The sequence below is a fragment of the Miniopterus natalensis genome, chromosome 7, assembly GCF_054644295.1.
Source record: "Miniopterus natalensis isolate mMinNat1 chromosome 7, mMinNat1.hap1, whole genome shotgun sequence".
Taxonomy (NCBI): domain Eukaryota; kingdom Metazoa; phylum Chordata; class Mammalia; order Chiroptera; family Miniopteridae; genus Miniopterus; species Miniopterus natalensis.
The window spans coordinates 5904104-5929714 of NC_142087.1; the positions used below are offsets into that span (position 1 = coordinate 5904104).

At 51.3% G+C, this 25611-nt stretch overlaps 1 protein-coding gene across 3 annotated transcripts; it reads right to left on the reverse strand.

Moving 5' to 3' along the window:
- Positions 1-1636: 1636 nt before the first annotated feature.
- On the reverse strand, positions 1637-23979 carry HNF4A (hepatocyte nuclear factor 4 alpha). 3 transcript variants are annotated; one of them, XM_016219305.2, is made up of 10 exons: positions 23865-23979; positions 19828-20002; positions 18627-18721; positions 12800-12906; positions 11922-12077; positions 8219-8306; positions 7194-7349; positions 4732-4968; positions 3438-3560; positions 1637-2545 (listed from the first exon to the last, which is right to left on the reverse strand). In XM_016219305.2, exons 1-10 carry the CDS (start codon positions 23977-23979, stop codon positions 2403-2405), a joined length of 1395 nt encoding a protein of 464 aa, XP_016074791.1. In that variant the 3' UTR covers positions 1637-2402. The 3 variants fall into 3 exon arrangements, with proteins under 3 accessions (XP_016074791.1, XP_016074790.1, XP_016074789.1); XM_016219304.2 differs by having other exon boundaries at positions 3408-3560; XM_016219303.2 differs by having other exon boundaries at positions 3408-3560; positions 4702-4968.
- Between the last annotated feature and the right edge of the window lie 1632 nt (positions 23980-25611).

A 25611-nucleotide genomic window follows, 5' to 3' on the forward strand; every position in this document is an offset into this window, starting at 1 on the left:
AAGTGGGATGGATTTCTCCTCCAGGAAGGGTATGGACAGTATTATTGACCCCTGCCCCAGAAAATTGCTACCGTTAAAAGCCACTGTTGCCCCACTCCACCCCATGGGAGATTCTTATCTCAACCTTGCTCCCATGACATTGGGGGTGGAAGAGCAAACAGCAGCAATGACCATGGTGAGCAGAATGGCTCCAGCTTCCCTACCTTGCCCCGCACCGCACCGATCTGAGCCCCTGGCTGGGATTTCTGGGGAACTGAAGGGAGATGTGGCTAAGGAAGGCCGGAGAGCGCTGAGCAGGGAACACTCTCTCTTGGGATTGAGGACTTGGCTTGCTGGCGTGGGGAAGGCTGATTCTGATGGCACTGGAGATGCAGAGATTTCTCTTGGACACACTGTCCCCATATCCTTCATGCCTCTTTTGCTAAAAGGAACAATCAGTAATGATGAAATTTGGGGGCACTGGGGTACTGCCCTCATCTACTCAGAAGGGTCAGCCCTGGATGGGGGTAGGTCACCGGTCTAACTGTTCATTCTCCTACAAAAGCACAGCTCTGGCCCCAGGTCTTGTCCCAGCTTTAATCGCCATGGGCAAGTGGCATTTTTCAGAATTCCCAAAAGCCACCAAGAATCTGGATGGACTAGACATTGGCTGTTCCATCCTGGGGCTTAATGGCTCCAGAATGTACCCTAACTCTCAAACCCAGACCTATCCCCTGCCCCCCCACCCAAACCTGCCCACTCCTGGAATGGCAGACCTCAGACGCTTATCCCTCAGAGTTGGGGAACAAAGAGAGAAAAGGGGGTCCAAGAGTTATGAATTCCCCTTGTTTATCAGTAAACAGGATTCTGGACCCTAACTGCACCTCATCCCAATCTTAGTTCTGGGCATAGGCAGGGCTCCTGCAAAGAATGAAATTTTGGCTTCTAAGGCTGGTGAAGGGGGCACGAAGTCCCTCAACTGGAGCTTCTGTTCTGATCGAGGCAGGCCTGGGATCAAGTCCTGACTTGGTCACTTACTAGCTCTGTGAGTTCCAGAGAAATCACTTAACTTCTTAGATCTCAATATCTCTTGTACGGATCTCTGGGTAGTAGGGAGGGTGAAAGGAGGTGATGCATATCAAGTGCCTTAAGATAGTTCCCAGAATAAAAAAGAGCTCGAGACAGGCTCTGGCAGATAATTCCTCTGATATCACTGACCTGAGGATTCACCCACCCTTCTCCATCCCCCGGCCTCATCTCTCCCACCTGGATTACATCATCAGCCCCTTCTGATCTCCTTGCTCCTTCCCAAACTTCCAACCTCTGAAGGACTGCTGTCTTCAGGTTCTAAAAGCTCAGCTGACTACATTCCCTTCCCAGCTACTCACGGCCTAAGAACCCAAGTGTCAATGCCTCAGTCTGGCATTCAAGGCCCCCATGCTGCCCAGCATGCCCACTCTGCTTCAGGCAGCCGTCTTTTCATCGCCCCCCTCCCACGCCCTTCTTCTGACGTCCAGACCTTCCCCGGGCTGTTTGCCTTCCCTTGGAATGTCCTGTCTCACCTGCCCCACCAGCCGGAATCCAACCCTGCCTTAAGGGCTTAGTACACAGCCTGCCCTTCCTGGATGCTTTCTCTGACCCTCCAGCCTTCCCTCCAAGTTCCTGTTGCAGTTGTCCACCACTGTTGAGAGCCTGTAGAGATCATCACACCGAACCAAGGGATCCACCCAAGTTCCTGAAGAAGGGGAGAGCTGTGGGTCAGAGGCAGAAAGTGTCTTCCTTCTCATCAGCCTCCTACATGTGCCTAGCCCCAGTCAGTGCTTTAAAAATGTTCCCAGGATGACTGGGAGAATAGTTTCCAAGTCTTCCTCAGCCTCTGCAGAGGTGGCTTTGAAGAAACGAAAATGGCTGAGGAAGGTGACAGTGGCAGATGGAGAGGACCCCTGGAGGCTGGGGCACAGAGCGGGGAGGAGTAAGGGACCGCGATCCAGGCCCTGAAAGGGCTCTCTGTGTCCGGACACTATGACAGCACTAGGGGAGAAGTACCAGCCCGAGGGGGAAGGGAGCTGTGTTTGAGCAAGGTCCCATGTCGTCTCCAGGCAGCGGTCCTTTGTGGGTGAAGCAGTTGGGGGTAGATATGAATGAAGGGGAAGGCAGTGGCTTTGGCCAGAGAAACGTTGTCCAAGGCAGCAGAGGATTTTCCAGCTGGGTCTCCCCAAGTCAAAGCCCCATCATCCAGAGCAGGGGTGGAGAGTGGCAATGTGACATGGCCCACAGCCCAAGTTCTTGGGCCCTTTGCCCTTTTCATTACTGCTCTGGGACTGGCCCTGTCATCACAGCTTCCTTCACTGTGACCAAGTGACCACCAGGGGCTCTCTGAGGGGGCTGGAGGGCCAGCAGAGCCCCCGACCCCCGGCGGCTTGCTAGATAACTTCTTGCTTGGTGATAGTCAGCTGGGGGATGGCGGAGGGGGGCTTGACAATTGTGGCGATGGCTCCTGGCAGGAGCTTGTAGGGTTCAGATCCAGAGCCACCTGGCGGTGAGGGCTGTGGAGTCTCAGGGGTCGCTGGAGGGACAGAGAGACAGACAGGCTGCTCAGAATTCCAGCCCTTTGGGGAGTAAAGGAACAACCCTGGGAAAGTTCTTTCTCCCTTTCTGGGGCTTAGTTTCCTTTTGTATAAGATGAAAGAATGAAACTCGATCATCTCTAAGGTCTCTTCTGGCTCATACCTTCTGAGTCCCAGATCATAGTCTTAAGCTCCATGAGGTCTGGAAGGCTGTGGCTGGGCCAGGTCACAAAGTCAGAGCCTTTCCCCAGGTCCTGCAAACCTCTATCTCCTCCACCATTCGATATGGAGATGTGAGCTGCTTTTCCCAAACCAGGGCCTAAGTCTGACTCTCCCCAAGGACAGTGGGACATGTGACAGGAGTACCCATTCTTGGAGGGAAGGAACAACAGTTGATGAAACCCAAGGTTCTAGATAACTGGCTTAAAATACCATTTCCCTGATATTTAGGTAGATGAGTAACAGAAACTAATTGGCCTCATCCCCATAACAGGTTCAAAAAGTAAGTTTGACCATGACCCACTTGGCTAATTCTATCCAATGGACAACTTCCCCAAAGAACAATCTCAGTGCAATGAAATCTCATTTCATGGGCTGCCTGGTCCCAGTGAGGACACCCTCACCCAAGGGCAACCTCATCTGGTGGGTTTCCCTCACCTCAAGGACAGCTTCATTCAGCAGAGGCTGTCAGCCACCTCACCGAATAACAGCCTTACCCAGTGGACAACCTCAGCCCTCATCCCTCCCCTGGAGTACAGACAGCTATTGCATTCCGGCTTTCATCTCCTGGACTCAACCTTCTCCTGGCTCCCCTCTTAGCCCCCAAGTCACCCCTTCCTGAGTAGAGCCCAAGATGCCCACCTGCCTGCCCCCTGGGTCGGGGCCACTCACACATCTGTCCGTTGCTGAGATGAGCAGGCATCGTGTTGGCAACAATGACGTTGGTGCCCATGTGCTCCTGCATCAGGTGAGGGTGCAGGGGGTGGTGGGCATGAGTTGCATCACTGGAGGATCCTGCAGGTAGAGGGGAGACTCAGTGAAGGTGAAGAGTTTGGGGCAAGGCCCACGGGCCTTGAGACGCCGTCTTCCTCAGGTGCGCCAGCCAGCCTGCTCATGGGCTTACCATTCCCATCCACGGGCTTTATGAGGGCATTAAGAGGACCCAACAAATCAAGAGAACAAAAGTAATTTAAAAGAAACAAGGAGCATGTAACGAGGCATCGAGATAATTTAAATATTATAATGAGTACTGATTGCATGTTAACATAATGAATTTAATCAGTGGCTCCCGAAATTCCTTGGCATGGAAGTCCTTCAACAATTTGCTCCCAACTCACCTTTCAGTCTCACCCCCACACCTTCATTTCAGCCAAGCTGACCTACTTACAGCACCTATGTGTTTCTAAGTACTTTCCTATAATTTCCAATCTCTGTGCTTCTGCTCACATGTTGGCTCCACTCTTCTTATAATAGTTGCATGAGAATAAAATCCAAATTTCTGACCGTGGCCTATCTAACCATATGCTTATCACTTGGTTTCTGCTGGACCTCCATCTTCACCTCATACGACTCCCCCGTCTCACCACCTTACCCTCCTTTCTCGAGCACACTACCCTCTGCTGCGCCAGGACTTCTGGATCAGTTACTTCTGCCTAGAATGTTTTTCTCTTGGCTTTTAAATGTTCTATTTCCTTTCATCCATCAGGCCTAATCACAAAAGTCACCACTTCAGAGAAGTCTCCCTTGGCCAGCCTATCAAAAGAGGCCCCTTTTCAGTCACCCTCTGTTGTTTAGTCAGGTTATTTAAACATCTGTAGTTACCCTCCTTATTATATACATGATTGTTACCTGTTCCCATAGGCCCTTACACACACACACACACACACACACACACACACACACACACACACCCCAGCAGGGCAGAGATCTTGTTCTCGGCTGAATCTCCAGCCCTTAGAACAGTCACCAGCACACGCTAGGCTATCAGTTCCTGAATAAATGAACCATTGTCTCCATTTTCCTGATGAAGAAACTGAGGCTCAGGTAGCTTAAGGGACTTGCTCAAAGCCACAGAGTGAGGAAGCGATGGAGCTCAGAGGTGAGCCCAGGTCTGCGTGAGGCTCATCTCTTGGAGAGGCCTCCTGCCTCCGCCCACCTCTCAGCCCCTCCTGGGCCCGGCACGGACCTCCCAGCAGCATCTCCTGCAGCAGGTTGTCGATCTTGGCCATGCCGAAGAGCTTGATGAACTGGATCTGCTCGATCATCTGCCAGGTGATGCTCTGCAGCGTGGGCAGCAGCAGCAGCAGCTCGCCGAAGCGGCCGCGCGAGTCGTACTGGCGGTCGTTGATGTAGTCCTCCAGGCTCACCTGCACCTGGGACCGCAGCCGCTTGATCTTACCCGGGTCACTCAACCCCTTGGCATCTGCAACGGGAGGGGTGGGCAAGGGAGGGCAGTGGGGCCCAGCTGGAGCATCTGGGGAGTCAAGACCCAGGCCTCCCAGACTCATGGAGCCCTGATAGGGGGCCTAGTGGCCCAAGGTCACCTAGGGAGTCCTCAGCAGTGCTGGGGTGAGGATTCAGGGTCCTCAAGAAGCAGGGTGCACTAACGCAAATGGCAGCTTCCTGGACTCGGCCAGAAAAGTGTTTGTCACATTTCCTAAGACGCAGAACTGGAAGAGGGGAGTGGGGGATGGAGGAAGGGACTTCAGGAACATACCCAAAAGGGCACTTAGCAACTCCCTCATTACACATGGGGAAACTGAGGCACAAGGCAGAGAAAGGACTTGGCCCAGGTCATACATCTGGTTGTTGGCAGATCCATGATGTGGACGTGGGGCTCCTGACTCCCAGTTCAGTTCCCACCATCCAGATCTCAGCACACGCTGCTTCTGCCGCCTTCGAGTAGTATCCCTCTTCTCTGCTCCCTTGCTTGTGTCATCTTAGGGTCTCAGCTTGGGTTTCACCTCCACCTTCCATTCCACCTTCTCCATTCCACCCTCCCTGAGTCTGCATTATGAATGCCCATCATGTTCCCAAAATCCTCTGGCTCTTCTGTTACTACTGACTGCACAGGAGGCAACTGTCTCCTCCACTAGACTGTGAGCATATGCCTCATTTGTCATTTTAAACCCACCACCTAGCACCATGCATAGTCAATACTTGTTCAAGAGATAACTAGATGAAAGACTAGGTAGATCAGATAAATGAGTGGGGGGAAAATCAATGGGTAAATTCTAGACCCTCAATCTCAAGAAGGAGACTCAAGTAATCCTCCAATAGATAATCTTAAACTTCATGGAGGCAATGCATTTATTTCCTAGAGTAAGTAGCAAGAAGAGAATTTCACCCATGCTTCTGGTCCGAGGCTCTTTCCACTAAACCATGTTTGTGCATTGAACACCACCTACATGCCAGGCCCTATTCTAGGTCACCTGCCAGTCCAAGCCAGGTTGCTGACCCTGACTCAGCATCAGGAATCCTGAACATTTTCCTGAGCAATTACTCTGTCTAACCCTGTGCTGAGCGCTGCAGGGGATACAGCCTGGGCCAGGCTCTCAAGGAAACTGGAACAAGCACTCTTTCTGTTTAAGAAGTGCAGGATAGCATGTAGTAGGTAAGAACATGGACTTGAGATCTGGATAGTCTGAACTTCAAATCTGAGCTCTGCCATTTCCTGGTTGTGTGACCTTGGACAAATTAATCAATTTCCCAGTGCCTCAGTTTCTAATCTGCAAAATGGGGATAATAATTCCTATCTCGCAGGTACCATGTTGCAAATAATAAGTAACATTAAGTAAGATGATGCACACAGAGTGTTTAGAACGGTGTTGTAAAGAGCATTCCATAAATGGTGGTCATCTTCCTCATTACTATTATTATTAGAGGTGACCTCATGCAGGTGGGGCCTAGCTCTAAGACAGTGCCTGGCACACAGTAGGTCTTTTCTAACATGTAAGGAGGAAAGGGAGCAAGTAAGCCTTTGGGGGCCCAGGAATCTTGACAGTGTGAAATAAAATCAGGCTTTGCAGAAAGGCATAACTACAAATGCAGGTGGAAAGTCAGCAGATGGAATGGAGAGAGGAGAGTCAAGAGCTGAAGGAAGGGGTGAGGGTGTAATACAGTAGTCCCCGCTTACCTGCAGGAGATACACTTCGAGAGCCCCAGGCGATGCCTGAGACCACAAACAGAACTGAACTCTTAACATACCATGTTAGAGGCTATACGCAAGGCCAGAAGAAACAGTTAAAAGAATAGGAAACTGGGAGTAGGCTTTAGCAGGAAAAGTGGGGACGGAGGAATATTTGCATTGTAAGTATGTGCAGATATTATTTTGATAAAAAATTTTGAGGGAAAGAAGAAAATATAAAAGGAAAGAAAAGAAGGAAGGAGAGAGAAGAAAGGAGGGAGGAAGGGGAAGGAAAGAGAAAACCCAAGGCTCTGGAGCCAGTGTGCCCTGTCAAGTCATAAAGTCATATCCTCCCTCTGAACCTTGATTTTCCTCATCTGTGAAATGGAGCTAAGAAAAACGCCCTCTCCGGGTTGCTGTACTAAGGAGATGAGGTTGTGAACTTGGGGCATGTCACCCAGTAGGAGAAGTCTGACAGAGGGTCTGGAGCACAGGGGGTGGGTGCGAGGTGTGGACTGTACCTGGGTCAAAGAAGATGATGGCTTTGAGGCAGGCATACTCATTGTCATCGATCTGCAGCTCCTGGAATGGCAGCACCAGCTCGTCGAGGATGCGCATGGACACCCGGCTCATTTCTGCCAGCTCCGGGCAGTGCCGGGGGATGATGTAGTCATTACCTGGATGAATTGGGAAGGAGAGGGGATGGGGAAGCCACTTTGGGTGTACCCCTTCTCCCTAGCTTTGAACAGGCCCTGTCTTTTGCAGTTGCAATGCAGGTGGTGCCCATGGGAGGAGAGCCCCCTGGGGACTCTCATGACCATTTTACAGATGAGAAAGTTAAGGCCCAGATTAAAGGAATGAATAGCTTGAAGTCATTGGGCTGGCCCTGGAGCCTGGCTCTCTAGGACCCTTTCACATCACCCAAGTTCCATTCTCCAACAAGACCCACAAGACTGATGACATTTCAGGGTCACTTGGGAGGCACCAAAGCATCAAGGTTAAGGGCCCAGATTCTGGAACCAGACTGCTTGGGTTGAATCCCAGTTCTACCACTAACTAGCCAGGCATATTTAGATAAATTACTTTCTGTGCCTCGGTTTTTTCCATCTGTAAAATGGGGACAAATAATAGAACTTACCTCAGAGAGTTATTGTATTAAAGAAGTTGATATTTGTAAAGTATTCAGACTAGGATCTGGCCCATAGTGTGATCTATATAAACATTAAAATAATAAACAGACATGCCGTGAAGGCATAGGTGACCTAGGCTGGCGTTTGTGCCATCTCTGGCCGTCTCTTGCTCCTACTCCAGGAAGCACCTCAGAACACATGAGTTATTCCAGGGTCAACCCTGAGTGTGCTTGAACTTTAATGCTGGGGAACTTTAATTCCTTGAGTCCATGTTTCCTTGCAGCTGAGGGGACAGGGCTGTTTCTGATCTGTCTCCCTCGCCCCAGCACGCCACCAGGGACATCTCCTGTGCCAAGGTGGGTTCCACACTGGATATGCCCTCCACAGAGTTCAGGCCGAGCAGGCCGCCTCCTCACCTAGTAATAGTACGTCCTTGAACACCATAGATCGCTTGGTGGCTCCGAGCAGCAGGTGCTCGCCGGCGTGGGCTCTGAGCAGGGCCACCTGGAAGAGAGAAGGGACGGCATCTGGTGTCTGCATCCCTGTGAAGGCTGCTCCTAGACAACTCACTGGCCCTGGGCAAGGCAGCTTCATGCTCCTCTTGCCCTCACTTGCCTGAACTATAAAATGGGCATCAGAAAACTGCTGCCTTCTTCCCATAACTGATCAAACCAGGGACCTGGAAAAGATTCAGCAGGAACCAGGAGGGGAAAGAATATGTGCTCAGAGTAGGAGACCAAATGTTGACTCTGACCTTGAACGTTGGTGTTCTTGGGCAAGTTGCTGCTTCCCCATGGTCCTGGCTTATGTGCCTGGTGAAGCTGTGACAACATTCTGGGTGTATACATTTCTCATTAGAGGCTCAAAAGCTTTCATCAGGCTCTAAATAGGGTCTACTGGCCCAAAAGTTCTAAAACTGTGGGTCCCAAACTGCTACTCATGGACCAGCTATGAAAGATTTTGAAGAGCATCTTTATAAAATGCAGATTCTTGGGCCCTACTACCAGAGATTGTGATTCTGTATGTATGGCATTGGGCCCAAGGGTCTGTGTTAAATAAGCTCCCCAGTTGATTCTGATGTGCAGCTGTGTTTGGAAATCACTGCTCCAGGTCTCCAGGGCATCTGCCCACTTGACATTGTAGGATTCCAGGATTCTGAGAGTGAGCTACAAGACTTTGGACGTGGATGTTGGTTCCCACTTAAGGCAAAGGCATGAGCGCTGGTCCTTGGAAGGGGATGAGCTTGACAGACACCTTTCCTGCAGAGAGGACAAGGCTGCCTTGGAGGCCTAAAGTGAGAGTAGAAGCCCAGCCAATTCACAGGAGGACATCGCCTGCCCTTTCAGAACCATCTGCTTTAGTGCTCGCATGAGAACTAAAGGTGGGCTGGGAAAATAGTAGCAGGCTGGTAGCCTCAAGGGTCTTATCTGCAACGCTGGGTTAGGGCGTTGGGAGGGGTTGTAGCAGGCTAAATTATGAAGTAAAAATGCTTTTGTTTATTAACTCATTTCATTGTTCATTCTTTCAGTCATCAAATGTTAAATGCCTACTAAGTGATGAACGCTTTTTAGGCAATGGGGACACAATGGTGAAAGGAAAGGAAGGGAAGGGAAGGGGAGGGGAGGGGAGGGGAGGGGAGGGGAGGGGAGGGGAGGGGAGGGGAGGGGAGGGAAGGGAAGGGAAGGGAAGGGAAGGGAAGGGAAGGGAAGGGAAGGGAAGGGAAGGGAAGGGAAGGGAAGGGAAGGGAAGGGAAGGGAAGGGAAGGGAAGGGAAGGGAAGGGAAGGGAAGGGAAGGGAAGGGAAGGGAAGGGAAGGGAAGGAGGGTGAGAGGAAGGGAAAGAAAGAGAAAGTGAGGACAGAAAGAAAAGAAGAGGGGAGGGAGGGAGGGAGGGAGGGAGATTGGGGTTATGAGATAAGAGCATAGGGCAAGAGTAGCTACATAAATGGGAGGTCAGAAAAGGCCTGTCTAAGGAGGTGAAATTGTTCTAAGGCACATAGTAAACATTCAATAAATAAATATTTGTTTGAATGAGGGGAGGAAGACATGGGTGAATGAAGGAACGAGCAAACTTGTTAACTTCTACTCCAGGTCTAGCCTCCTGGGCAGCCACCTGTCCTCACGTAGCCTGTCCCCCTGTCCCCCCTGTGTTAAGCCTTGTGGGGATGACAGGGAAAGAGGAGAAATGACAAACGGGGGAGAGTGCGTGCCCCATGACCAGGACAGGGATGCTTACTACTCAGCACTTCCCACGCTGTGCACTGGGCCCTGTGCAGGGCCTGTCCCTTACCCGGTGGCTCTCAGATCGAGAGGGAGAGAAGACCTGGCATCAAATCCCGGCTCTGCGGCTGCCTTGCTCTGTGCCCTGGGGCAAATCACTTTCGCTCTCTAGGCCTCAGTCCCCTCATCCAGCACTACTCAAGCCTTCCAGGTTGCAATGGATTCATATTCCAAACGAAACAAGAAGCAAACAGACTTGGAAAGTGGCTCCTGGGGCAATGGCTATAGATTTGAAGTGTCCTTTGGAAGACAATGATCCCCAGTTCTCCCAGGTGTGCCTCCCCCCACCCCCACACTGAGGAAGATGGGCTCCTTGTACTGCGCGAATGGGGAGCTGGAACCCTCATGGTCCGGGTCCAGCCCCCTGACATAGCGGCTGTTCTGGGGGTGAGCAGGCAGGGGGTGTTAATGATTGTCCTATGTTATTGGCTACCCATCACTGCTCTCTGAGAATGCTCTGAGCCCCGGCCAGGGAGGTTTGGGTGGGAAATCGAGGTTAACAATTGTTCAGCTTGGGGGTATCTCGTTGCCCTGCTCCCCTGGGAAGGAACAGGAGGGATTAAACATTAATGTAGACTCTCCAGCAGAGGGGACCAGGGCCAGAACACGAGGGGCAGGGGAGAAGACAGGGGCAGCCCTGCCAAGATCCCTGCCCTGCCATCCTTCCCAAAGCGGGAGGAATCTGTGTGAGAGGGCATCTGACCCAGCCCCTGGTGCGAGGCCAAGGACCAGCCAAACTAGTGTTTGCACAGCGTCTCCCACCATGGGACACTAATAGGTGTTCCAGGGGAGCCTGGGTGTTAAAGGACCCTGGACAGGCCCAGGGTCTATCCACAAAGTTCAACAGGTGCCTTGCCTGGGGGACTTCTCAGAAACTTGAATAGACTGACATGCATTGCCAGTTTTCATGCAAATGTGTGAAACAGAGAAGCAAATGACATCTAGGCCCTGTCCATTGGTGACCCTGAGCTTCCCTCAGAGCTGAGAAGGTGACCCAGCCCAACTCTCCTTTCCCAGATAAGGAAAATGTGTGCAGAGGCCTAAGGGGTGCCCTAAGCAGGAACTGTCATTTGCCGTATCTCAGAAACTTATTTATCCTCAGACCACCCCCCCCCCACAGTCCCCTTGTTCCCCCCCAGGACATTTATGGTATGCCAAAGAATGTACTTTGGGAAAGAAAATGCTGAGCTATGCCATCTTGGTGGGACACAAGGAAGAAACTGACATTTAGGAGGCGAGCTGTGGCCCGGGCACTGTGTAGGTGCTCATTGCATGATTTACACTTCTCAAACGGTAATGTCCTCAATCCTCCCAACAACTTTCTGAAGCGGGTATTATAATTTCTATAATCTATAATTATAGATAAGAAAATTGAGACTCAGAGACAGGAAGATCACACAGAGAACTAGTCTTAAAACCAGGCCTCAAGCCCAAATCTCCTGATCTCTTGCCTTGGGCCTCTGTCAATATCCCCTCAGGAGAGGGGTGCATGGTGCAGTGGGACAGTGGATAGAAGCCTGGACTTTGGAGCTTGCCTGCCTAGTTTTAATCCTAGCTTTGCTATATACTAGCTGTGTGACCTTGAGCAAGTTACTCAACCTCTCTGTGGCCCAGTTTCCTCACTTATAAGATGGAACTAATAATAACACTACTTCATAGGGTTGTTGGAGGGATTAAATGAGTTAATGTTTGCAAAGTGATTTAAATAACTCCAGGACACATGAGCACTCTGTGTGTTTTGTTAAAATAAAATCAAACCAGTCTAAGGCTATATCCCAGGTGGGCCTGCAGGACCCTCCTGCCCAGTGCCCCCACTGCCTGCAGTCCATGTCTGCCCGCACCTGGTCATCCAGGGGGAGTTCGCAGAAAGCTGGGATGTACTTGGCCCACTCAACGAGCACCAGCAGCTGCTCCTTCATGGACTCGCACACGTCTGCAATGCTGGCAATCTTCTTTGCCCGAATGTCTCCATTGATCCCGGAGACAGGGGAGGTGATCTGGGGGGAGATGAAAGAAAATGTTGGAGATGGCTGGGCCTGCCCCACACCCTCTGAACCTTGCACAGAGGCCCCTCCTCAGGTAGTTCCCATGTCTGGAAAAGGGGAGATGGACTGTGGGTGCCATCCTGGCTCTGGAGGAAGTCCAAGGGAAAATGGACAGAAGGAAGGATGCTGCTCAAGACAGCAGATATGAGGAAGGAGGGCTCCCTCTGGGCTTTCGCCTGCTGCCTGCCCCTGCCTCCTCTGCCACCAGCTCCTCAGAATGCCAAGGAACCCCTCAGCCCTAGGGGAGAAGCAGGACAAAAATCCTCCTCATCTGACAGATGAAGAAACCACAGCCCAGAGGGGTGCTGTGACTTTCCCAAGGTCAACAGCAAGAGGCTGGCTGAGTCCCAGTTTGCTACCCTGTCCACTTGTTCACTGCTCTGTCGTCTTGTGGCTAAGCTGATCTCAGGCCCTCAGTGAAACCAAAGACTCTGCTTGGCCTGCACAACATGGGCAGAGGGATGAACTAGAAAGTGCCCAGTGTGCCAGACCTGGGTTCCAGTTTTGTCTTTGCTACTAAACTGGCTGTGTGACCCTGGACTCAGCTTCCCTCTGTGATATCTGAGGGTCCTTTTAGATGCTGCTCCAGGGCTTGGCTGGGGAAGGCAGAGTGGGGGTGAGACTCGTCTTCAGTGAGGGGGGGTCCCCAGTGGGTGAAGCAATCACCACAGTACCTGCTGGGACAGGACCTCAGCCTGCAGGAGCGCATTGATGGAGGGCAGACTGCTATCCTCATAGCTTGACCGGCGAGTGCTGATCCGGTCCCGCTCATTTTGGACGGCTGTGAGGACAGCAGAGAGGGGTGAGGAGGGAGGGCAGGGATAGGGCAGAGTGGAGGGTTGTCACATGACTGATGAGGAGTGGGTGAGGTGCAAGGGGAGAGAGTTCAACCCAGACAGAGATTCTGCAGGGCTGTCCTGCAGCAAAGGAGACTCCCAGTTGGAAGTGGGAGTGGGAGGGGTGCTTCCAGGGGACAGAGCCCAGATCGGCTGGTGGAAAGGAGGGGAGATGGATTCTAGCCCAGCTTGTGGAAGAACTTTCCAAGTGCCAGGACTGCCCCCAACACAATGCGGTGACTGCAGGAGTGATCCATCCATCACTGGAGTTATGCAAGACAATGATGACTTGGCAGAGGGCTTTAGGTGGGTCTTGAGCATTGAAGAGCGGATCTGTCTAGATTACATTTTCAAGCTCTGTTTTGGAAAAGAACCCTTTCTTTCCAGATGAAAGTGTATAAAACAAGCCAAATGAATTCCTCTGGGTGGCATGAGATGGCCCAGGGATTCCTAAACCCTGAGGCAGAAGGCCTGGGCAAGGGGATCTGGAGGCCCCACCTGCCTTGGTGGTCTCATCCATCAGCAGGAGCTTCGTGGGCTCCTGACTACCCTCGGAGACAGCAAAGGAACACTGTCCTCCTCCTGCCCCACTGCTGGGCTCTCTCCCAGGAACTCAGAGATCTGGGGCCTCTGTCCACCAGGGCCCCACACCCCGCTGCATGTTCCCTTCCAGGCCACTCCTGGCCTGAGATGTAAGATGGACCTTTGGCTGCCGTGTCCCTGTCCCTTGGACTCTGAGAAGCCTCCTGTGCAATGAGGCTTGGCTGAAGCTGGGAGGAGAAAGGATGAGGTAGGAGGAGACCCAGTTCCTTTTTGGAATTGCCACTCATTCTCTGCGTGCCGGTAGGAATCACCTCCTCTCCCTGGGCCTCAGTTGCCCCATCTACCAGCTTCTGCCTCCTAAACCTGCTCCTCTGCTGTCTTTCCCATCTCGGGAACAGGGAGGGCTATTCTCCCGAGCCCGGCCTCGGAGTCTCTTTCTCTCACATTCCTCCTCTGCTCACGCCCCACATGCTGTCAGCAACCCCTACAGAACCGATCCTCGGCTCCCACTCTGGGCCCTGCCTTCTCTGCCCCAGAGTGGTCCAGGCCCCCCTCACTGGCCCCTTTGCTCTGGCCTTGCCCCTACAGCCCGCGCCCCTCTCAGTGAACTAAAAGTGAAACCCAGGTCATATCCCTCCACTGCTCAAAGCCAGTGCCTCCTCATCTCACTCGGCGTGAAGTCACAGCTCCTCCCTGTGGCCCTTTCTCTCGGACCCCCTTCCCTCACTCTGTCCCCAAACCTGCCCCCACTGCTCTTGGGACACACCCTGCCCCTCTCCGTCAGGGCCTTTGCTGCTGCTGTTCCCACAGCCTGGAGCCCTCTTCTCCCATGGCTTAGCTGCATCTCTGTGTCACTCCTGTCTCCATGCCAATGTCACCTTCTCAGAGGTACCCTCTCTGACCACCTGTCTGATGTGGCATTCCCTCCTCGCGCTCTGCCCTTCGTCCTGCTTTTGTCTTCTTGGCACTTATTGTAGAATTCTATGCCCATTTTTTTGCTCTGTCTCTCTCTGAGAAGGAAAGCTCCAGAAAGAACCTGCTTCTCCCTCTTCACTGCTGTGGCCCCAGGGACTAGAACAGAGCCTGGCACACAGTAGGTGCTCTCGATAAATATTTGTCGAGCGAATGATAGAAGGTGCTGGAGGGGACGAGCTCTGATTCTTGGGCATACCCTATACCCTTTTTCTCAGTGGAACATTGACGACCCACCTATTCAACTTTCTCTGGATTTCACACATTCTTGAAGTCAGAGAATGAAAGTCAGACAGTCTAAACGAAGCCAGGAGTCAGTGGGATAAAACAGAAGTCCTGAGATAAGAAATCTCTCCGAGACCCAGCTCCCAGAACCGCTCCCCAGCCCTAGTCCTGCCCCGCCCGCCCTGCCCGCACCCCTCCCACGGGGCTGCCCACACCCGCCAGGGCGCCGAGAGCAGGCTGAGCGAAAGGGCTGCCGTCAGCAGCTGCGGATTGGGCTCCTCAAGGTTAGGCCAGCCTTATCAGTGCCCGGCGCGAGCTCAGTCACGGAGTGATGTTTTCCAAATGTTTGCTCAGTATTAGCAGGGTCCGGGACCTAATGTAACTTCTATTGAATATTAACCAGCTTGGGCAGAGACGGAGAAGAAGATGAGCTTGTCTTCTCAGAGAACCCCTGCTTGGGGGCCTAGGGGGGGCTGGGCTGGGCTTCCAAGAAAGGGCCTACCTACCACCAACCCACACCTCCTGCATCCATGGCCCTGCTTCCTGGTCTGGGTTCTCGATGCCAGGAACCTGACATTTGTCCTCAGTTCACCAACTGAGGCCCAGGTAGGTGTCGGGTTATAGGAAAGAATTCTCGACTGCTACTGGGCCCACTGATGCCCAGGTTTCTCCCCAGAGTCTTTGGCACTTCAGGGAACCCACTTCTTGCCACCATGGAGTATCCTCTGGCCAAGACTCATGGGCCTATGAGGTTTGGAGCCCTTCCCTGGGGTCAAGAGGAAATTTCAGGAATCTGGACCCAAGATGATTCCCATGCTTGTCCTTCTCAGTTTTAATCTTGGGACCTTGGTGTCTGGGAGCCTGTGTTTTAGCCCTGACTCCACCCTTGAGCCAATCATATCACTTCTCTGGCCTCAATTTCCCCATTTGTAAAGTGGAGGTAGCGGGGAGTAGATTTGATGGCCTCATATACACCTGGCTCGTCTATAACTTTTGTTTGCAGCCTGTGCCTTTCTGTCCTCAGGGACTACATTTAAAAAATATATATGTCAGGTATACAACATTATAATTTGATGTCTATATACTCTGCAAAGTGATCATCCTTAAAAGTCTAGTGACTATCCTTCACCATACAATTCACCCCTCAGGGACTACTTTTGGGTTTAAATGGCCAAATCCTGCTAAGACTGTCAAGAAAAAAAAATGAAAATTTGTCCCAAATCTTCTGATCCCTGTGGCTTCCAAGAATCTCTCTTGGCTTCGGAAAGTTCTTACCAGGCTGAGGAGGGGTGTTGGGACTCTAAGACTTAGGCAGAACTAGTAATACCCTTACTTCCCAGCGCTTGACTGCGGTGGCAGCTGAACACTTTGCTACTCTGGCCTAGTCTCAAAGCAACCAAGCAACATGAACACATGTCACAATCTTAACCCAGGTGTGTAAATACGCACCAACATTTACTCGCCTACACTGACTTGTCATCAGCCAATCCTCCTGACATGATGCCACCTTCCCTGAGCCAAGAAGCAATGGATATTCAAGGCTAAGCTAAAGCAGAATGGCCTGGTTCTCTCCTCCCCTTCCAGGACCCGGGTTAAGCCTCCTTGGCAGCTTAGGGGGAAGATCAGGCAACAAACACATAGGTCCCAGTGTCTGTGGTGAGACTCACAAGGCTGGGAGGGATCACCACCAACTCCTTCATTTTACAGAGTCCAGATGGGACAGAAACTTCCCTGAAGTGACACATGTGAAAATGACTCTGGATGCTTAACAAGAGACACATACAAAGGCTGCTCACAGCTGGACCAGGCCACATACAGCCCAGGAAGGCTGCCAACTGTTCTCCAGCCTGCCTGCCACAAGGCATGAAATTTTAACACAAGAGATTCATTTCCTTGAACCTATTTTTTTTTTTTTTTAATATATATTTATTGATTTCAGAGAGAGGAAAGGAGAGGGAGAGAGAGACACTGAAACATCAATGATGAGAGTCATTGATCGGCTGCCTCCTGCACGCCTCCAACTGAGGATTGAGCCTGCAACCCGGGCATGCGCCCTGACCGGGAATTGAACCCTGATCGCCTGGATACTGGGTCAATGCTTAACCGCTGAGCCACTACAGGCCGGGCTGAACCTAAAATCTTGACTATGAGGTAATAGAATCACTGACTATGAGAATCATAGACTGTTAGGCCCTTAGGCTATAGTTCTCAATCTTCCTCTTGCCACCAGCTGTTCATACATACAGGAGTGAGCAAAAGTAGGTTTACAGTTGTGAGTATGAGAAACAGAGTTTATTCTTGTATTGTTTATTTATTATATTATTAGTATTATTATTAACCTACTTTTGCCCACCTCTGTATATCACATCCCCATTTGTAGCATTTCTCATTCCACAGAGTGGTTCCCAACTTAGAGATGAGAGTGGGTGTGAGAGGCTCAACACCATGGAACTCTGGGCTGGGGAAAAGGGGATGGGGTGGCATTCACCCTTTGAAAAACCTCCTTCCCCATTTGGAGAGCCACTGAGGTCTGGATACCGGAATTGTGTTGAAAGCAGGAGGGGGCCACTCCTTCATTAGGGTCAGCAGACCCAGGTTTACCAAAAGGACTCATGGTTCAAGCCAAGGCCCTATTAGGATGAGACACAGAAGACAGGGAGCAGAAAAAACAGGGTCTCAGAGGTAGAGATGGGGGAGGGGAGGCTGCCAAAGTGAGTTCCTCTCCTCATCAGGCTCAGCAGGCAGGATGGGGGTAGGAGGTGTGCAGGACTAGACCAAGGGTTTGGCTAGGTGCCACAGCTATGGGATAGAAGTGAAGGCCTGAGGGCTATTCCCAGAGCTGGGAAACTTGAGTTAAGGGGAAAAAGGAAGAGATTTGAAAATGAAAAGTTACTTTTAGAAGCAGTTAAAAGATTTTTGCTTCCTGAGCTTGGGCTGAAAAGATTTTAAATGTTCCTGCTCGGCTGGTGTGGCTCAGTGGTTGAGCGTCCACCCATGAACCTGAAGGTCATGGTTTGATTCCCCTGTCAGGGCACATGCCCGGATTTCAGGCTCTATCCCCAGTAGGCGGCGTACAGGAGGCAGCCGATGGATGATATTCTCCCTCATCATTGATGTTTCTCCCTCTCCCCCCTCCCTTCCTCTCTCTGAAATCAATAAAAACATATTTAAAAAATATATTTTTTAAATGTTCCTGAGATCTGGAGGGCATAAAGTAAGCAGCATGGAGGTGTCATCCAAAAAGCACTGAACTTGAGTTCAAAGCTCTGGATTCAAACCCCAGATCTTGCATGGACCAGCTGTGGGGCCTTAGGCAAGTTGCTGAACCTTTCTGGCCTCTGTTTCCTCACCCATGAAAAGAAGGAATAATAATAGTGCCAGCCACATTGGGTTGTCATAAGAATGAAAGGAACTATCCATCATGGAAAAGTCCAGCCTAATGATTGGTGCCTGCTGGTGTCAGGAGGCCTGGAGAGACCTTAATCAATGCACTCTACTCCCAGGGCAGTTGTCCCTGGGACAGGAAGCTCAGGAATAGAGCCCCCCCCCCTCATATTTGCTGAGTCTGGGTGGTACATGGACATTTGTAATGTCATATTTGTAATATCTTTCTTAATGTTTGAAATAGTATATAAAGAAAAAAACACCCAACTTGGTTGCCTTGTGGTGGTGAAGGCAGGCAGGGGTGATGGTGGCTGGGAACCCCAGTAGCCGAGAGTAGGGACTTATCTCTTTGAATCTTTCTCAAGACCAAGCCCAGCCACTCCCTATGGTCAGATTTCTAGGCCCTTCCTTCTCTCAGCCATTAGCCAGTCACCCTGGGGCCTGTCACCGAGTCATAAAGTTGTGGCCACAGTTGTAAATGACTGTGGGGAGCTGTGGGTGCGGGTGGGGCAGTGGTGGTAGGGGGAGGGCCGAGGCTCACCTTCCTTCTTCATGCCAGCCCGGAAGCATTTCTTGAGCCTGCAGTAGCGGCACTGGTTCCTCTTGTCTTTGTCCACCACGCACTGCCGACTAAATCTGGGGAGGGCTTTGGATGGTTGATGGAGAAGGAACAGCCCTCCCGCTCCCAGGATGGAACTAGAACCCTGACCATCTGGTTGGCCCCCAGTCTCTTTGCTCTAACTCTTCATTGCAGGGGTTTTCTCAAGTTAACCATGAGAAAGGCTCTATGGAGTCCAACCCTATCCTATTAAATGTAGGGAAACTGAAGCTCAGAGAGGCAACAAGTAGACCGGAGTCGCTCAGCCTGATGGTAGAGCCAGGTTGGGAACCCTAGCCCCTTGAGTATCAATGCACTGCTATTTCCACTGCATCCTATAAGAGCTCAGAGCCCAGATCAGGCTCCTGGATATAGCTAAGGGTCAATACTTGGTCCACATAAGTCACTCTCTGGAGGGAGATATAAGTAGAGGCTGAGCTCCGCAGTGGTTAGGGTTGGGGCCCTGAGTATAAACCTGGGCTCTGCCATTGATTCAAGCTGGGTGGGCTTGGGCAAATTCTGAGCCCTCTTCAAGCTACAGCTTCCTCCTCTATAGAATGAGAATAATAATAGTAACCACCTCAGAGGGGCATTGACAGGAGGAAATAATACATGGATGGAGCTTGGCACAGTATCCACACATGGCAAATGCTTATAACCGATGGCTATCATTTTATTATTGTTGTCATTCTGAATGACAGATGTTTTTAAAGCAGTGATCTCCAAGGCTTTAGGAAGCCCTTGGGGTAGATGGAAAGGCCTGGGGCCAATTGCCTATTTGCCCCAGAAAAAGCACCATGTTGGAGGATGTGTCCCATCCTCGGAGGCTTGATCCTAAGCCTCATGGGTCCTTATTTGCTACATGGGGAAAATAGCAATGGGTATGTATGACTTAGTATGGTGCTTGCATATAGTAAGTGCTCAATAAAGGGCAGCCAATAGCTTTCTGATAATGAATGAGTTTCCTAGAATGGCTGTTCCCATCTGAATCCATGAGGCCTCAGAAAATAGAGGAGGCTTGAAGACCTTGAAGGGCAGATGCCTCTGGGACCTAGTTAGGGAGACAACAGACCCTGGGAACATTACCCCAAGTGTGCCCACTTCCCAGCTGGAGAAATCAAGACCCCAAGCAGGGGCTCCACACCTGCAGGAGTACATGTGGTTCTTTCTCACGCTCCTCCGGAAGAAGCCCTTGCATCCGTCACAGCTCGAGGCACCATAGTGTTTGCCTGTGGCCCGGTCTCCACAGATGGCACACAGGGCACTGACACCCAGGTTGTTGGTCGCATTAAGGTTAGCACCTTCTGATGGGGATGTTTCTGTACAGGAAGAAAAAAGAGTGAGGACTCAGGAGGGGCAGAAAGTCACATCCTGGAGGCCCCATTCTTCTGGTGGTTTAGATTTACAAACCAATATGAGTATTGTGGGGATCTCCCTAGGCTTCAGCCTCAGCCAGAATGTTGTGCTGTTTCCACTCCTTCAGCGACCTTGGGCAAGCCCCCTAGCCTTTTAGAACCCATTTGGCATCTCTAATTTAGGGATGGTTGTGACGGTGACTTCAGAGTTGTTTGTGAGGGTCTACTTGTCCCATAATGGAGACTGCTAGCCCAGCTTTCTCTGGGAAGTAATGAAAACTTGGCCACCCTCTAGGATGCATCCAACCCTTATAGACCCTGATTGACAGGGCATAAGGGGCTGTGGAAGGGACAAATACTCCAGCATCTGCCCAGAACCAGGTCCTGCCCCTCATTTCTCATTGAGTGACCAGGGATGAGTGGGTCTCAAGTTAGTGCCCATTGACCCTGCCAACTCTACTGGGAAATGAGAAGACATACACCAAAGACAGTGGCTCGTTTGCCCCCTGGGAGGGTCGTGACAAGGAAGTATGCACCTCTTGAATACCTCTTGTCCCAGAGGCAAAAGCTACTGCATCTATATAAATGTGAGGAGGGGTATAACAGGCAGGTGGCAAAGATTTTGAATTGGGTTCTGGGGGTCCTTGGTGCTGCCATTAACTTGCCTGTGACCTTGGGCAAGTTTTTTTTCCTTGCTTCAATTTCCCCTGGGCCTCAGTTTCCCTAAATGTAAAGGGAGCAGTTCTACTGGCCCAGTGGTTTTGATTTTTTTTTTTAATTTCAGTAGCTGAACCCTCTTTTTATAAGAAAGTCTTCCACCAAGCATACACCTCTTGGAGAGCATGATAAACACTATGTCCCATTTCCCTCCAAAAATGCATACATGTGCACACCACACAAAGTCATAGCACACATGTTCCCATAGAAACCCTGAGTCCAACTTGAATTCCTAGGGAACATCCAGTACAGAACTAGAGGGGCAAGGTGCTGTGTTAAGAACACAAAGTCTGGAGCCCTTCTGCCAAGTTTGAATCCCAACTTGCCCACCTCTTAGCCATGTGATCTTGCCTGAATTAATTAACTTCTTGCCTTCCTTTCCTCACTTATAAAACAGGAGAAAAATGCCCTAGGGCTGTTGTGGTGATTCAGTGAAGTTCTTGTCACATAATAAGCACTATCTCAGCATTTCTGAAAGAAACTTTTCTGCAGAAGAAAACTCTGAGCAGAAGACCTCCAGCCTCCATACGGAAGCGGACTCTGCTGCATTTCACCCTGCATTTGTCTGGCTGAGTATCTCCTAGACTCTGAAGGGTGCCCAGAAGTGCGGCCCCCTCCACTTAGTGAATTATTCTTGGAGATGGGGATAATTGTTAAGCTGTGCTGGTGCCCTTTCTCCCTCAGCCTCGCCTCCCCAGACCCCTGGGAAGAGCTGACCCCACAATTCCCAGCCATTGGGGTTGAGGCAGGGGGAAGGGGTGCCCACATCCTGGGCAAGATGGGCTGGATGCTGCCAAGTATATTATCTCACCCTTGGGGTCAGCTGATTGGCCTCATTCTCCAGATGAGAACACCGAAGCTCAGAAAGGACAAGTGGCTTGCCCTGGGTCATCACCATTGCTGCAAAGTAGAGGAGCCAGCTAGATGGCCTAGGTGTGCTGGATGATTCTGGCCATTGCAGCTCTTGTTGAGGTATCTGCTGGGTCCTCTGAATCAAGGACCCCTGCTGCTGATGATTCTGAATCTGAGATGGGGGACATATGGGGAGCTATCCTGGGAGTCTTTGAGCTACCAGCCCAGGATGTATGCCAAACATAACCCCAACTCTCAGACCACTTCAAACTCCAGTAAAGAATGTAAACCCTTCTCTCAGGTGTTCAGAGTTTCTGAGATGACTCAGGTGGGCCAGGACTAGTTACTTTTGCTAAGATCTTAAGCACCTTTTCTTACTTCATCCTCTGGTTAGCCCTGGGGTGGGTGCTGTTATTTATTCCCATCTTACAGATGAGGAAACTGAGGTTCCAACAGGAAAGGATCTATGCCAGAACTTGAGCCTTGATCTTTTTGGCTCCAGAGCAGAAGGCTGTCCTGTCTTCAGGACACCCAGTCAAGGGGCTTGGCCCCTGCCTTGGGATCAAGGATTCCTGGGAGCTGGAGGCATGAGTTTTGGAGGGTAGATGGTGCCAGCCCTAGGGAACAGCCTGGGGCTGGATGGTGGCCAGGAGTATGACAGCACACATTGTCCTTGTGGGGGTCACATGGCACCCCACCTAGTGCAGCAGCTCCTTGTTTACCATTTCCTGCATGTCTTTCCCTCAGTTCCCTCACGTGACCCTTGGATACTCCTAAAAGCCAGCCAGCAAGCAGACTTGGGGTGATAAAGCCCATCTTATAGAAGAGGCCAGGAGAGGGGAGTTGACATGCCCAAGGTCACACAGTAAGTGGATGGCAGGGACAGGTGAGCAATTGGTGAGACCTGTAGACAGTGCCCACTGACCACAGGAAGGGCAGTCACCTTTTTCTGGCTGAGCCAAACTGACCACAAGCCTTAGAGGCCTTGGCTAAAGCCACAGAGCCAGAGCAGGAAGGCAGGTGGCAGGCTGACCTCGGCCAGCTGCCACCCACTTCTTCAAGGCTGACCTGCCACCAGGTAGGGACCTTTCTCCCCAGAAACTTCCTGGCTTCCAAGCCCCTTTCCTTCTCCTACCTCCTTGTGGAGGAAATCCCCCCGCCCCGCCTTCAGATGGGCTCTCAGTGATGTATAAACCTGGAGAGACACATACAAGCAACAAAATCTGCTCAAAGAAAAATGGATATGTTGCTGATGAGAATCTTATTTGGCTAATGACAAAGTTGAAATCCTGCGCATCACGTCTGCGTAATCGTGCCCACCAGACAGCGCTGGCACCCAGAGCAAGCATGTGCACATGTACACAAGCAGGTACACACAGAGCAGGAGTCAGAATGCCCATGCAGGACATGTGTGCCCAGGAAGCACAGGGCATACAAACAAATCCACATCCATAGTATATGTGTGCAAACACCCACAGACACATGTACACATTCACCGCCACTTATGTACATAAGACAAACATAGGCACGTCTAGAAACACCAACCAATACAGACCCACTCAATGAACAAACACAAATGAAAATGGACACAGAACAGGTGCACACAGACAAATAAGCACAAACATGCAAATGGTTTCCACAGGCACATGGCTGCCAACCTAGAACACCACCCATCCACCCCCTTACAGGGAAACTCACCACACCAAGAGGAGGCCGTGATCACACACACACACACACACACACACACACACACACACACACACACACTACTGACTGGGGTCTCATTTAGCAATACTTCCCTGAGAACTCCTTTTTCTCTAAGTGGGGCATGCATCCAAAAAAGTCTCAAAGACGTCCTGAAACAGTTGTGCCTCTATCCACCATCTCCAGAGACTAGACGTACCTTTCCATCTCCCTGGACCCAGGCCCAAGGGATTCAAGAAGGGGCCGTGTTGGGCCCAATTACTAAAGCTGGATATGAAGAGGGAGCTCACCGTCATTTCCGCACTCCCAGTGGCACGCTGAGCAGGAAGGGCCTGGCAGGAGTTCCTGGGACCTACTTTTGCTGGAGATCCGCTCTTGCAGGCCTCCCCTAACCCAGTGCCTCTGGTCGCCGTACCTGGGCACATTTCCTTCACCTGGCAACTCCTGTGCTGGCTATCAGGCCAACCTGGCCGCTGTCTACCATTCTCCTCTCAACTCAAAATTGAGTGCCAGAGACCCACCCCCATCCCTGGGCATACCTGCCTCCACCTACCATTGCCCATCGTCAACACCTGCACATTCTCAAATTCCAGGGTGGTGTAGGCCGGGTCCAGCGCAGCACTGTAGTCAGCCATGTCCATGTCGACGAGGGTTTTGGAGAGGCGCATCCTCCCCTCTCCGCACCTCAGTCGCTTGCCCTGCCCGGGATGCCCACCCGGAAGGCTCCAGGCTGAGTCCCGGCCCCCGCCCTCCCCTGCTTCCTCCCAGGTGCACTCCCTGCCTTCCTGACTTTCAGACTGTCCTCTGGGAGGATCCCCCGAGAGTCTTGGCCTAGCCTCTGAGAAGGGGTGGAGGCTCTGCCGGGGAGGGGTGGGGGTTAATGGTTAATCGGCTCCCCCACTGGTGGATAGTCTGGGCGGGGCCACAGGGATTTGGCTGTTTGTTGGTTTCTGGCTCACACCTGGGGTGCTATTACAACTGGTGGGGCCTTAACTCACCAATATTCAGCTATTGATTCTGCAAGATGGAGAGGCGGGCTCATCAGCATTCATTTGACCCCTGACTCAGCCACCCTCCAAGTCATTGTCACTCCAAGTAAGGCATCCTGGATAACTGATATGCTGGGACGCTGAGAACCCACCAGCAAGGCGCCCTAACTCAGTGACTTCCCAAATCATTGACTTCTACCCTCAGTGCTCTTACAGAGATAAAGCTGGCTCATGGCTCATGAATTAAAAACCGAAATCCCAGGCCCCAGACACCAATCTTCTGGATCCTTGTCCTGGGAGCTCCCTCCTAGCTTCCCACCTCCCCTGGGATCAGAGTGGAGAGGAAGTTTGGTGGGGCTGGACTCCCCTCTGGTTCCACTGCCCTGCTCCACATGACCCCGCTATGGCCCCCACTAGTCCCACAGCACCCAGCTGCTCAGGCCCAGACAGATTCCATCTCCCATTTCCCTGTCATCCTCCAGTTTCCATCCCTTCCCCCAGAACAGGCGGAAGACAAGGCTTGCAGCCCCACAGACCTGGATTTACATCCAGGCGCCTACCTCCTACTAATCGTGACTTTGGGTAAGTGATTCTCCTCTGTGTGCATTTTGTAGAGGAGGAAACTGAGGCTCAATCAACCTCACGGGTGGTCTGAGTGTTAAATGAGATAGCATTAGTAGAACACCAAAAAGTGCCTAGCAAGTGTCCTTCCCTTCTGCTCCCTGACCCCCTTTTCCTGTCTCCCTCGTTTCTCTCCACCCACCTTCTTCCTTTGGAGTGGGCTTGGTGGAAATGCCACCTGAGCTGCTGCACACATGGGTCCTGGGCTTGATTTAATACTCTGCTGTCGCTGAAGGTGGCAGGATTTGGTAACATCATGAGCAAGAGTGGGTGAATTAGTGAGAGATCCAATTAGTGAGAGTGGCTGAATTAATGAGTGGGTGGGTGAATTAATGAGTGGCTGAATTAAGGAGTGAGTGAATTAGGGACAGGGTGAATTAAAGTGTGAATAAGTGAATTGATGAGTGGGTGAATTACTGATAGAGTGAATTAATGAGTGAGTGGGTGGGTGAATTAGTGAGTGAGTGAATTAGAGACAGGGTGAATTAAAGTGTGAACGAGTGAATTGATGAGTGGGTGAATTACTGATAGAGCAAACTAACAAGTAAATGCGTAAATGGGTGGGTGAATTGACAGGCAAGTCAATGGGCGAGGTGGTGTATGCTGAGGGCTGTGTGCAGGCACCCTCCTCATATTCTTTCAACTGCTAAAAGCCCTTTCTCTGCCCTGCGTTGCTCTGTTCTCCCCGCT